At 60.2% G+C, this 11,461-nt stretch overlaps 2 protein-coding genes across 2 annotated transcripts; both read left to right on the top strand.

Moving 5' to 3' along the window:
* The first annotated feature begins 1,477 nt into the window (after positions 1-1,477).
* LOC142058294 (E3 ubiquitin-protein ligase PHF7-like) lies at positions 1,478-4,633 on the top strand. Its single transcript, XM_075095455.1, has 10 exons — positions 1,478-1,534; positions 1,820-1,911; positions 2,185-2,309; positions 2,642-2,733; positions 2,813-2,914; positions 3,189-3,313; positions 3,544-3,813; positions 4,044-4,157; positions 4,301-4,419; positions 4,527-4,633. Exons 1-10 carry the CDS (start codon positions 1,478-1,480, stop codon positions 4,631-4,633), a joined length of 1,203 nt encoding a protein of 400 aa, XP_074951556.1.
* A 3,012-nt stretch (positions 4,634-7,645) lies between these two features.
* On the top strand, positions 7,646-10,801 carry LOC142058293 (E3 ubiquitin-protein ligase PHF7-like). Its single transcript, XM_075095453.1, has 10 exons — positions 7,646-7,702; positions 7,988-8,079; positions 8,353-8,477; positions 8,810-8,901; positions 8,981-9,082; positions 9,357-9,481; positions 9,712-9,981; positions 10,212-10,325; positions 10,469-10,587; positions 10,695-10,801. Exons 1-10 carry the CDS (start codon positions 7,646-7,648, stop codon positions 10,799-10,801), a joined length of 1,203 nt encoding a protein of 400 aa, XP_074951554.1.
* Positions 10,802-11,461: the final 660 nt, after the last annotated feature.

Below are 11,461 nucleotides of genomic sequence, written 5' to 3'. Positions count from 1 at the left end.
AACGGTGACCAAAGCGCAAAGGAAATCCCGCGGGGTGGCTGTACAGATTTGAACAACCCTCTGCTCTTCATGGTGTGTGTGTCTGGTCTCATGGTGTGTGCGTGAAGTGCCTTCCTGACAGGCCTTGATGCAGCATGAAAGTTGATTCCTTAAAGTAGGGAGCGGCTGTCCTCTCGGAGGAAGGCAGGGCAACCTGGGAGCCCTGGTGGGCTGTTCTGCCAATAAAGAGGCAATGCAGAAGGAATGGAGGTGCAGAGGGTCCATAAGAGAACTCGGTGGCAGCACTTTGTCCTTCTAGTCTTGAGTGCTGTGACTGGGAAGGTGTGAGCTCTAGACGCGGCCAGAGCAGGCAGCACTCTTCAGGGGGATTGCGATGTGAGCTCCGAGGCGCTCCTGAGCAATGGGGCTCAAAGGGAGCTGGCCAAAGAGCTCAGAGGGTCATGCAGAACCTCGCTCTGAACGGAGGTGCTTGCTCCCTGGCACCGTTCACCTCTCTTGGCATCTAGCCAACGGAGCTCTGTAATGCCCTGGCGTCAGAAGGCCGAGCAAAATCTCAGAAAGCCTGGGGAGGAGGAAACGCTGAGCACCAGAATTTGGCTTGGAAGGTGGCTGGTAGAAGGGGATGGCTGAGGACACTTGAAAAGCCGGAGCTGAAGGAGGCAGCCTGGGAAGCCTCTAGTCACTCTCAGCAGTGTCAGCCAGCTACTATTGTAGAAGGGCTTCTGGGGCTTTCTGCTTTCTGTCTCAGCCCTGAGTTGCATTTCGGAGGCGGATGCTCCAACACTGGATTTCGCATTCCTTTTTTCCTACTCTGGTTGTGCCTGAGACACCGTCTGGTTTTCGTCCTGGTGTCGCAGGTGCATTATTCAGAGAAGTCGTTTGTCGTGGGGTTAACAAAAAGGGTTTTCAGCAACGCTCAAACGGTAATTAATCGATGATTGAATGAAAATCAAATGGTAATCAAAGGGTGATGAAGCAATAATTGAATGGGAACTAGAATCATTTAGGCTAGAAAAGACCCTTAAGATCACCGAGTCCAACTGGTAACCTAACACTGCCAAGTCCACCACTAAACCACGTCCCTAAGTGCCACAGCTACACGTCTTTTCAATACCTCCAGGGATGGCACCTCAACCACTTCCCTGGGCAGCCTGTTCCAACGCTTGACAAACCTCGGCCCATCGATCCAGCCTGCCCAGACCCCTCTGTAGAGCCTTTCTACCCTCCAACAAATCAATGCTCCCACCCACCGCCTCCAAAGCTGCCCCACAGCCACTTGCAGCTTCCTACCGCACTAGGGAAAAAGGCCCCCACCGACTCTGAAAGGCAGTTTATTGCCATGGAAAAAGGCCATTTCTGCCATGACTCCCCAGCTCGTGGTCCCGCACGGCTTTTTGTTCCAGGGGCACCACCTCACCAAAGCACTAAGGACTACTTCAGGAGAAAGACGTTGGGCCACCTGCGACACTTAGGCGCCATGCCGAGCTCCCGTGCTGTGCCCCGACCACCCGCCACTTCTGAGTGGATGGGATGGGTGAGCCCAGGCCAGGCTCAAGGCTCACTTCTCTCCCCGGTACCAGGGAGCCCAGAACCGGCCGTGGTACTGCAGATGCAGCCTTACCCGTGCGGCACAGAGGGGAAGGATCACCTTCCGCGACCTGCTGGCAGCGCTCCCCACGCCGGGGACAGGAGCAGAGATTTTCCTTGGCCAGGGCCGGAGCCTTGGAGTCACACTGCCTGAACAGCACCGTTTGGCCAACAGTGCCGTACGCGACGACTGCCCCAGGGGACCTGGCATTTGACTCTGCGCTTGCTGCAGGAGCAGCCGCCCCGGTTACGTGGGTGCCGAGGGCTCGGGCCCCCCGCCTTGGCACTTCACACCCAGCCCTGTGAGGCGGGGGCCATCTCACAGTGGGTGGCAGGTGGCCGACGGCGTCCCTGCCCGCACTGGGGGCGCACGCAGGCCAGCGGTGCTGATGTCACAGCGGCCACTGTAAGCCGCGGGGCCAAGCCCACATAAAGGAACGCTGGGCACCAGCCGTGCGTCAGTGTGACCTGGTGAGGTGAGGAGAGGGTAGGGGAGTGACAGGGCTTGCGCAGGGCTGCCGAGGGAGGAGGGGGGCCCCCCACCTTGGGGCTCTGGGCCTGTGCTGCAAGCTCACCCGCGTCTTGCTTCTGCCTCAGAGCCAGCAGGGGAGCGTTTGCAGGAGACACCCCAGCGCTGCTGGGACAAGGACTCTCCAAACGCTCACCGTTGATGTGTGCCATGTCCACAAGGAAGCGGAAGGCCACCGACTCCATGGAGCAGGGTGAGAGCAAAGTATCCCTTGCACAGCCTGGCAGAGGGGTTGTCAGGGTGGTCAGCATGGGGCCAAGAGCGGTGGCAGGGGGAGGCAGGAGCTCCCCGTCTGCCCCAGGAAAAGGCCCCTCCTTTCCTCAGCAAGCAGGGACCAGGCTGGGCACCGGGCACCCGCTGAGAGCCCCACGCCTGCAACGGCCCCTTCCTCTCCAAGGCCTCCAGCCCTGCCCATCAGCCAGCTAGGCAGGGATGGAGCAGGCCCTTGGCAGCAATCCTCAGGGACACTGCCCCTGGCCACGCACAGGTGCTCGTTCCCGCTGGCATTTGCTCTCTCCCCTCCAGCATGCATGCTGTGTCTCCGGGCAGAGGCTGACGCGGACGTCTGTGGGCCCAAACTGGAGAAGCAAGGAGTCTGTGCCCATGCGTTTTGCCTGGTGAGTTCCTCTGGAGCTCCCTCCAGCTTTCCGACAGGCAGTCAGACAGCAGAGATTTCTCCTCTTCTCTCTTCTGCAGTATTTTGCCAACGAGCTTTTTCAGCAACGGGTCAAGGAAGTAGGACTCGCGGGATTTCTGCCTGAGGATATTCAACGCACAATCGCCTGGGCAGCGCAGAAGGTGAGGACCTGACAAGAACAGGGAGATTTGTGCCAGGAGAGGTTTGCCGGAGCTTAGCCCAGACCCCAAGAAAGAAATCCCTTCGAGCCGCTCTGGGACAAAAGTCTTGCTCCCAGCAGGTCCACAGAGGCTCCCGCACAGGAGCCTTGACCGCCAGGCGGATCTGCGGGGTGTGACCCAGCAGCAGCCGCATCCTGCGCCCTGCCCGGAGGTGTGGGTCGGGCTGTGGAGGCCCTGAGGCTGCCGCTGATGGGGGCTGCTGTGCTCTTTCCAGGACTGCTTTGTCTGTGGTGACAGCGGGGCCACCATCACTTGCCGGGAGATGGGCTGCGACCGCAGCTTCCATCTCCCCTGTGCTGTGGAGGGTGGATGCATCACCCAGTTCTTTGGGCTCTACAGGTAAGGGCAGCCAGGCTGCATGGGGGAGGCTCCTCACCTTCAGTCACTTGCCTGCCACTGTAAGCCAAGATAGAAAGGAATCCACAGTGGCAGATCCCAGCAGCCGGCCACATGCAGAGCCAGAGCCGGGCAATGCCTGGGGTTCCTTCACGCCTCTTCTCCCCTCCTTGCTCCCACTGGGGTAGGACCCAGCACTCCACAGCTCGCCCATCCCTTTCCTCTTCCCCCAGGTCCTTCTGCTGGGAGCACCGCCCAGAGCAGGCAGTGGAGGCGGCTCCGGAGGAGACCACCACCTGCCTCATCTGCCTGGACCCTGTGGGGGACAGAAAGTCCTTCGGCACCATGGTGTGCCCAGCGTGCAAACACGCCTGGTTCCACAGGGGATGCATCCAGGTTCATGCCAGTCATGCTGGCTTCTACGGCTTCTGCTGCCCGCATTGTCAAAATGAGTATCGCTTTCTGATGGAAATGCTCACCATGGGGATCCGAATCCCGAAGAGGTTGGTTTTTATTATTCCCAGCTCACAAGGCAGGAGGGTGCGAGCACTGTGCCATGCCATGCCAGGGCCTGTCCCAGCAGTCCTGGCTCTCCACTGTACTGTGAGTCTGGCCTTCAGCTTCACGGAGGACTTGGAAACACGGCAGGGAGGGAAAGAAGAGCAGGGACGCCCTGCACCTGCCTTTTGCCCAGCTGCAGGGGCTCATCAATTTTCCCTTCCTCCACCAGAAGGGGACTATCGTGGGAAGACAACGGTGCCTATGAACAATTATATGAGAGGCACAGACGCTGTGATGCCAGTGAGTGCCTTTGTCCAGCAGGCAGGGAGCGGGCAGAGGAAGAGGGGTAAGTTGCCAAAGCTGCACCCCAGGGCTCTGCACGGGGTCTCTGTCTCTCAAAGAGGAAGGGCTAAGATCGAGAGCTCTGCCGCGCAATCCTGTGCCACGGTCACTTCGTCCTCGCAGCCATGAACCCGTTTGCTTCCTCAGGCCCTGGCAACTGCTCCTGTGCTGCTCCTGCGCTGCTGAGGGCACTCACAAACGCTGCTCCTACCTGAGGAACAGCACGGCCAGCTGGGAGTGCGACAGCTGTGCTGGACTGGGCACCGGTAAGAGGCAAAGCACGCGGGTGCCCCTGGGCTGGGGCCAGGGGCCAGGCAAGGCCTGGTAGCAGCTGCCCGTGCTGGGCTTGCCAGATCTGGCCTCTCTGCTCCAGGAGGCCTGGAGGCACCGCACTGGCCTATCCTGCCCCAGGTCTGGTGGAGCCGTGCCCTTGACCTTCCAGCTTCCCCTTACAGCCTCCAGTGCCAGCTTGGTGCTTAACGGCGCCACCACCTCCAGCCAGTCACCTCCACGGCACCTGAGACCAGCAGCCCCGCCACTGGTAGCCAGGTGGCATTGGGGCACTCCTACGGCTGCCCAGTGCCTGAGAGCAGCCGCCGCTCCAGCTACCCTGGGCCCCAGCGGGTGCCAGACCATTCCTGATGGCAACGTCGGGCCCAAACTCCCTCGCCGGCCCAGAAGACACTGTAACAGCAGTCACACGCCAGCACCGAGTGACGAGAGCTGCACCTCCAGCCAGGCAGCAGTGGGGCTGCCCCATGGCTTTCTGGCACCAGAGACCAGCAGCCCCACCACTGGTAGCCAGGCAGCACCAGGGCCCTCCTGCGGTTTCCCAGAGCTGAGGGCTGCAGCTGCTCCAGCATCCCTGGGCCCGACCGCATGCGAGACCATTCCCGATTGCAACGGTGGACCCAAACTCCCTACAGCCAGCCTGGACGCTGCTGCAGGACCAGCCGTGCACCGTCCTCAAGTGCTGGCCCTGATCCACACCCCGCCCCCCGCACAACAAGGAGAGCTGTTAGTCTCTGCACTGGGATATCCCACACTCGTTTGTCGGCTTCCTCCTCCTCTCCCTTTCTGGACGGGCAGCATTAGGGGCTGCGCACAGAGGGTTCTCTTCTCCCTGCGTGTAGGCAGCACCTTCCCCAGACATCCCTCCTTGCGGGCTGGCCTGGGCCGGCTGCCCAGCGCCGTGGCCCTCTGCTTCGTGCCTTGCTGGCACCACATCTTGCTCAGTTTCCCCGGGGGAAGTTCACACCCACCCCCAAAACCCCTCTGTCTCTGGGCCTCTGTCCCTGTCCCCAGGAGTGTGGCCTGCACGGCCCAGTTGGTGCCGCTGCTGCCATCTCCTGGCAATGGGTGCTGCCCCTGCCCACCCGGCGCAGCCCTCATGGCTCGCCCACCAAAATCACCTGTCCTGGTCCCAGCGATTGTTGACACGCTTCAACTTTGTTTCCTTCTGGACAAGCCTGTAACCAATTTCCTATCCTCCTTGCCTAGGTTAGGGAGAATTGGGGCAAAGTGGCAAAGCTACTTTTCTTTAAGAGTTCAGTTCAGTGTCACATCCGTATTTGTGACACGAAAGCTTCTGTAGACTCTGTTCATACAGTCGCCAAAGGGCGCTCCCCAGTTCTGGGTCCTGTTCCCCAACACGATTGCTACTGTACCAACTGAAGGCTTCCTTCTTGCAGTATAAGCCAAGAAGTCATTTTTAGGAGAGATCGCAAACACCTGGTAAGGACTTTACTCCACAGAGCTCAGCAGAGTCAGAGCAGTACCTGTTACTGAGGGCTTGAGTCCCGCCGTATGCCCTCCAGAGCAAAAAAATCACATGTGCTCTATGGGAGGGTAACAAGGGGCCTGGAAATGGCAATCATCGGGCAAGGATTTCCCTTCTGTTGGAGACCAGCAAGTACCTTTCTACACTGCAAGAAGGAGAACAGCTTTGGTTACAGAGCGACTGCCGAACAGCTCTGCGGAAGCTGGCGGAGAGCTAGATGGCTGAGTCAAATACTAACGGTGACCAAAGCGCAAAGGAAATCCCGCGGGGTGGCTGTACAGATTTGAACAACCCTCTGCTCTTCATGGTGTGTGTGTCTGGTCTCATGGTGTGTGCGTGAAGTGCCTTCCTGACAGGCCTTAATGCAGCATGAAAGTTGATTCCTTAAAGTAGGGAGCGGCTGTCCTCTCGGAGGAAGGCAGGGCAACCTGGGAGCCCTGGTGGGCTGTTCTGCCAATAAAGAGGCAATGCAGAAGGAATGGAGGTGCAGAGGGTCCATAAGAGAACTCGGTGGCAGCACTTTGTCCTTCTAGTCTTGAGTGCTGTGACTGGGAAGGTGTGAGCTCTAGACGCGGCCAGAGCAGGCAGCACTCTTCAGGGGGATTGCGATGTGAGCTCCGAGGCGCTCCTGAGCAATGGGGCTCAAAGGGAGCTGGCCAAAGAGCTCAGAGGGTCATGCAGAACCTCGCTCTGAACGGAGGTGCTTGCTCCCTGGCACCGTTCACCTCTCTTGGCATCTAGCCAACGGAGCTCTGTAATGCCCTGGCGTCAGAAGGCCGAGCAAAATCTCAGAAAGCCTGGGGAGGAGGAAACGCTGAGCACCAGAATTTGGCTTGGAAGGTGGCTGGTAGAAGGGGATGGCTGAGGACACTTGAAAAGCAGGAGCTGAAGGAGGCAGCCTGGGAAGCCTCTAGTCACTCTCAGCAGTGTCAGCCAGCTACTATTGTAGAAGGGCTTCTGGGGCTTTCTGCTTTCTGTCTCGGCCCTGAGTTGCATTTCGGAGGCGGATGCTCCAACACTGGATTTCGCATTCCTTTTTTCCTACTCTGGTTGTGCCTGAGACACCGTCTGGTTTTCGTCCTGGTGTCGCAGGTGCATTATTCAGAGAAGTCGTTTGTCGTGGGGTTAACAAAAAGGGTTTTCAGCAACGCTCAAACGGTAATTAATCGATGATTGAATGAAAATCAAAGGGTAATCAAAGGGTGATGAAGCAATAATTGAATGGGAACTAGAATCATTTAGGCTAGAAAAGACCCTTAAGATCACCGAGTCCAACTGGTAACCTAACACTGCCGAGTCCACCACTAAACCACGTCCCTAAGTGCCACGGCTACACGTCTTTTCAATACCTCCAGGGATGGCACCTCAACCACTTCCCTGGGCAGCCTGTTCCAACGCTTGACAAACCTCGGCCCATCGATCCAGCCTGCCCAGACCCCTCTGTAGAGCCTTTCTACCCTCCAACAAATCAATGCTCCCACCCACCGCCTCCAAAGCTGCCCCACAGCCACTTGCAGCTTCCTACCGCACTAGGGAAAAAGGCCCCCACCGACTCTGAAAGGCAGTTTATTGCCATGGAAAAAGGCCATTTCTGCCATGACTCCCCAGCTCGTGGTCCCGCAAGGCTTTTTGTTCCAGGGGCACCACCTCACCAAAGCACTAAGGACTACTTCAGGAGAAAGACGTTGGGCCACCTGCGACACTTAGGCGCCATGCCGAGCTCCCGTGCTGTGCCCCGACCACCCGCCACTTCTGAGTGGATGGGATGGGTGAGCCCAGGCTAGGCTCAAGGCTCACTTCTCTCCCCGGTACCAGGGAGCCCAGAACCGGCCGTGGTACTGCAGATGCAGCCTTACCCGTGCGGCACAGAGGGGAAGGATCACCTTCCACGACCTGCTGGCAGCGCTCCCCACGCCGGGGACAGGAGCAGAGATTTTCCTTGGCCAGGGCCGGAGCCTTGGAGTCACACTGCCTGAACAGCACCATTTGGCCAACAGTGCCGTACGCGACGGCTGCCCCAGGGGACCTGGCATTTGACTCTGCGCTTGCTGCAGGAGCAGCCGCCCCGGTTACGTGGGTGCCGAGGGCTCGGGCCCCCCGCCTTGGCACTTCACACCCAGCCCTGTGAGGCGGGGGCCATCTCACAGTGGGTGGCAGGTGGCCGACGGCGTCCCTGCCCGCACTGGGGGCGCACGCAGGCCAGCGGTGCTGATGTCACAGTGGCCACTGTAAGCCGCGGGGCCAAGCCCACATAAAGGAACGCTGGGCACCAGCCGTGCGTCAGTGTGACCTGGTGAGGTGAGGAGAGGGTAGGGGAGTGACAGGGCTTGCGCAGGGCTGCCGAGGGAGGAGGGGGGCCCCCCACCTTGGGGCTCTGGGCCTGTGCTGCAAGCTCACCCGCGTCTTGCTTCTGCCTCAGAGCCAGCAGGGGAGCGTTTGCAGGAGACACCCCAGCGCTGCTGGGACAAGGACTCTCCAAACGCTCACCGTTGATGTGTGCCATGTCCACAAGGAAGCGGAAGGCCACCGACTCCATGGAGCAGGGTGAGAGCAAAGTATCCCTTGCATAGCCTGGCAGAGGGGTTGTCAGGGTGGTCAGCATGGGGCCAAGAGCGGTGGCAGGGGGAGGCAGGAGCTCCCCGTCTGCCCCAGGAAAAGGCCCCTCCTTTCCTCAGCAAGCAGGGACCAGGCTGGGCACCGGGCACCCGCTGAGAGCCCCACGCCTGCAACGGCCCCTTCCTCTCCAAGGCCTCCAGCCCTGCCCATCAGCCAGCTAGGCAGGGATGGAGCAGGCCCTTGGCAGCAATCCTCAGGGACACTGCCCCTGGCCACGCACAGGTGCTCGTTCCCGCTGGCATTTGCTCTCTCCCCTCCAGCATGCATGCTGTGTCTCCGGGCAGAGGCTGACGCGGACGTCTGTGGGCCCAAACTGGAGAAGCAAGGAGTCTGTGCCCATGCGTTTTGCCTGGTGAGTTCCTCTGGAGCTCCCTCCAGCTTTCCGACAGGCAGTCAGACAGCAGAGATTTCTCCTCTTCTCTCTTCTGCAGTATTTTGCCAACGAGCTTTTTCAGCAACGGGTCAAGGAAGTAGGACTCGCGGGATTTCTGCCTGAGGATATTCAACGCACAATCGCCCGGGCAGCGCAGAAGGTGAGGACCTGACAAGAACAGGGAGATTTGTGCCAGGAGAGGTTTGCCGGAGCTTAGCCCAGACCCCAAGAAAGAAATCCCTTCGAGCCGCTCTGGGACAAAAGTCTTGCTCCCAGCAGGTCCACAGAGGCTCCCGCACAGGAGCCTTGACCGCCAGGCGGATCTGCGGGGTGTGACCCAGCAGCGGCCGCATCCTGCGCCCTGCCCGGAGGTGTGGGTCGGGCTGTGGAGGCCCTGAGGCTGCCGCTGATGGGGGCTGCTGTGCTCTTTCCAGGACTGCTTTGTCTGTGGTGACAGCGGGGCCACCATCACTTGCCGGGAGATGGGCTGCGACCGCAGCTTCCATCTCCCCTGTGCTGTGGAGGGTGGATGCATCACCCAGTTCTTTGGGCTCTACAGGTAAGGGCAGCCAGGCTGCATGGGGGAGGCTCCTCACCTTCAGTCACTTGCCTGCCACTGTAAGCCAAGATAGAAAGGAATCCACAGTGGCAGATCCCAGCAGCCGGCCACATGCAGAGCCAGAGCCGGGCAATGCCTGGGGTTCCTTCACGCCTCTTCTCCCCTCCTTGCTCCCACTGGGGTAGGACCCAGCACTCCACAGCTCGCCCATCCCTTTCCTCTTCCCCCAGGTCCTTCTGCTGGGAGCACCGCCCAGAGCAGGCAGTGGAGGCGGCTCCGGAGGAGACCACCACCTGCCTCATCTGCCTGGACCCTGTGGGGGACAGAAAGTCCTTCGGCACCATGGTGTGCCCAGCGTGCAAACACGCCTGGTTCCACAGGGGATGCATCCAGGTTCATGCCAGTCATGCTGGCTTCTACGGCTTCTGCTGCCCGCATTGTCAAAATGAGTATCGCTTTCTGATGGAAATGCTCACCATGGGGATCCGAATCCCGAAGAGGTTGGTTTTTATTATTCCCAGCTCACAAGGCAGGAGGGTGCGAGCACTGTGCCATGCCATGCCAGGGCCTGTCCCAGCAGTCCTGGCTCTCCACTGTACTGTGAGTCTGGCCTTCAGCTTCACGGAGGACTTGGAAACACGGCAGGGAGGGAAAGAAGAGCAGGGACGCCCTGCACCTGCCTTTTGCCCAGCTGCAGGGGCTCATCAATTTTCCCTTCCTCCACCAGAAGGGGACTATCGTGGGAAGACAACGGTGCCTATGAACAATTATATGAGAGGCACAGACGCTGTGATGCCAGTGAGTGCCTTTGTCCAGCAGGCAGGGAGCGGGCAGAGGAAGAGGGGTAAGTTGCCAAAGCTGCACCCCAGGGCTCTGCACGGGGTCTCTGTCTCTCAAAGGGGAAGGGCTAAGATCGAGAGCTCTGCCGCGCAATCCTGTGCCACGGTCACTTCGTCCTCGCAGCCATGAACCCGTTTGCTTCCTCAGGCCCTGGCAACTGCTCCTGTGCTGCTCCTGCGCTGCTGAGGGCACTCACAAACGCTGCTCCTACCTGAGGAACAGCACGGCCAGCTGGGAGTGCGACAGCTGTGCTGGACTGGGCACCGGTAAGAGGCAAAGCACGCGGGTGCCCCTGGGCTGGGGCCAGGGGCCAGGCAAGGCCTGGTAGCAGCTGCCCGTGCTGGGCTTGCCAGATCTGGCCTCTCTGCTCCAGGAGGCCTGGAGGCACCGCACTGGCCTATCCTGCCCCAGGTCTGGTGGAGCCGTGCCCTTGACCTTCCAGCTTCCCCTTACAGCCTCCAGTGCCAGCTTGGTGCTTAACGGCGCCACCACCTCCAGCCAGTCACCTCCACGGCACCTGAGACCAGCAGCCCCGCCACTGGTAGCCAGGTGGCATTGGGGCACTCCTACGGCTGCCCAGTGCCTGAGAGCAGCCGCCGCTCCAGCTACCCTGGGCCCCAGCGGGTGCCAGACCATTCCCGATGGCAACGTCGGGCCCAAACTCCCTCGCCGGCCCAGAAGACACTGTAACAGCAGTCACACGCCAGCACCGAGTGACGAGAGCTGCACCTCCAGCCAGGCAGCAGTGGGGCTGCCCCATGGCTTTCTGGCACCAGAGACCAGCAGCCCCACCACTGGTAGCCAGGCAGCACCAGGGCCCTCCTGCGGTTTCCCAGAGCTGAGGGCTGCAGCTGCTCCAGCATCCCTGGGCCCGACCGCATGCGAGACCATTCCCGATTGCAACGGTGGACCCAAACTCCCTACAGCCAGCCTGGACGCTGCTGCAGGACCAGCCGTGCACCGTCCTCAAGTGCTGGCCCTGATCCACACCCCGCCCCCCGCACAACAAGGAGAGCTGTTAGTCTCTGCACTGGGATATCCCACACTCGTTTGTCGGCTTCCTCCTCCTCTCCCTTTCTGGAGGGGCAGCATTAGGGGCTGGGCACAGAGGGTTCTCTTCTCCCTGCGTGTAGGCAGCAC

Source organism: Phalacrocorax aristotelis, chromosome 6, assembly GCF_949628215.1.
Source record: "Phalacrocorax aristotelis chromosome 6, bGulAri2.1, whole genome shotgun sequence".
NCBI classification, from domain to species: Eukaryota; Metazoa; Chordata; class Aves; order Suliformes; family Phalacrocoracidae; genus Phalacrocorax; species Phalacrocorax aristotelis.
The sequence above is the reverse complement of the archived record's forward strand: the minus strand, read 5'-3'. Positions and strand labels throughout refer to the sequence as shown.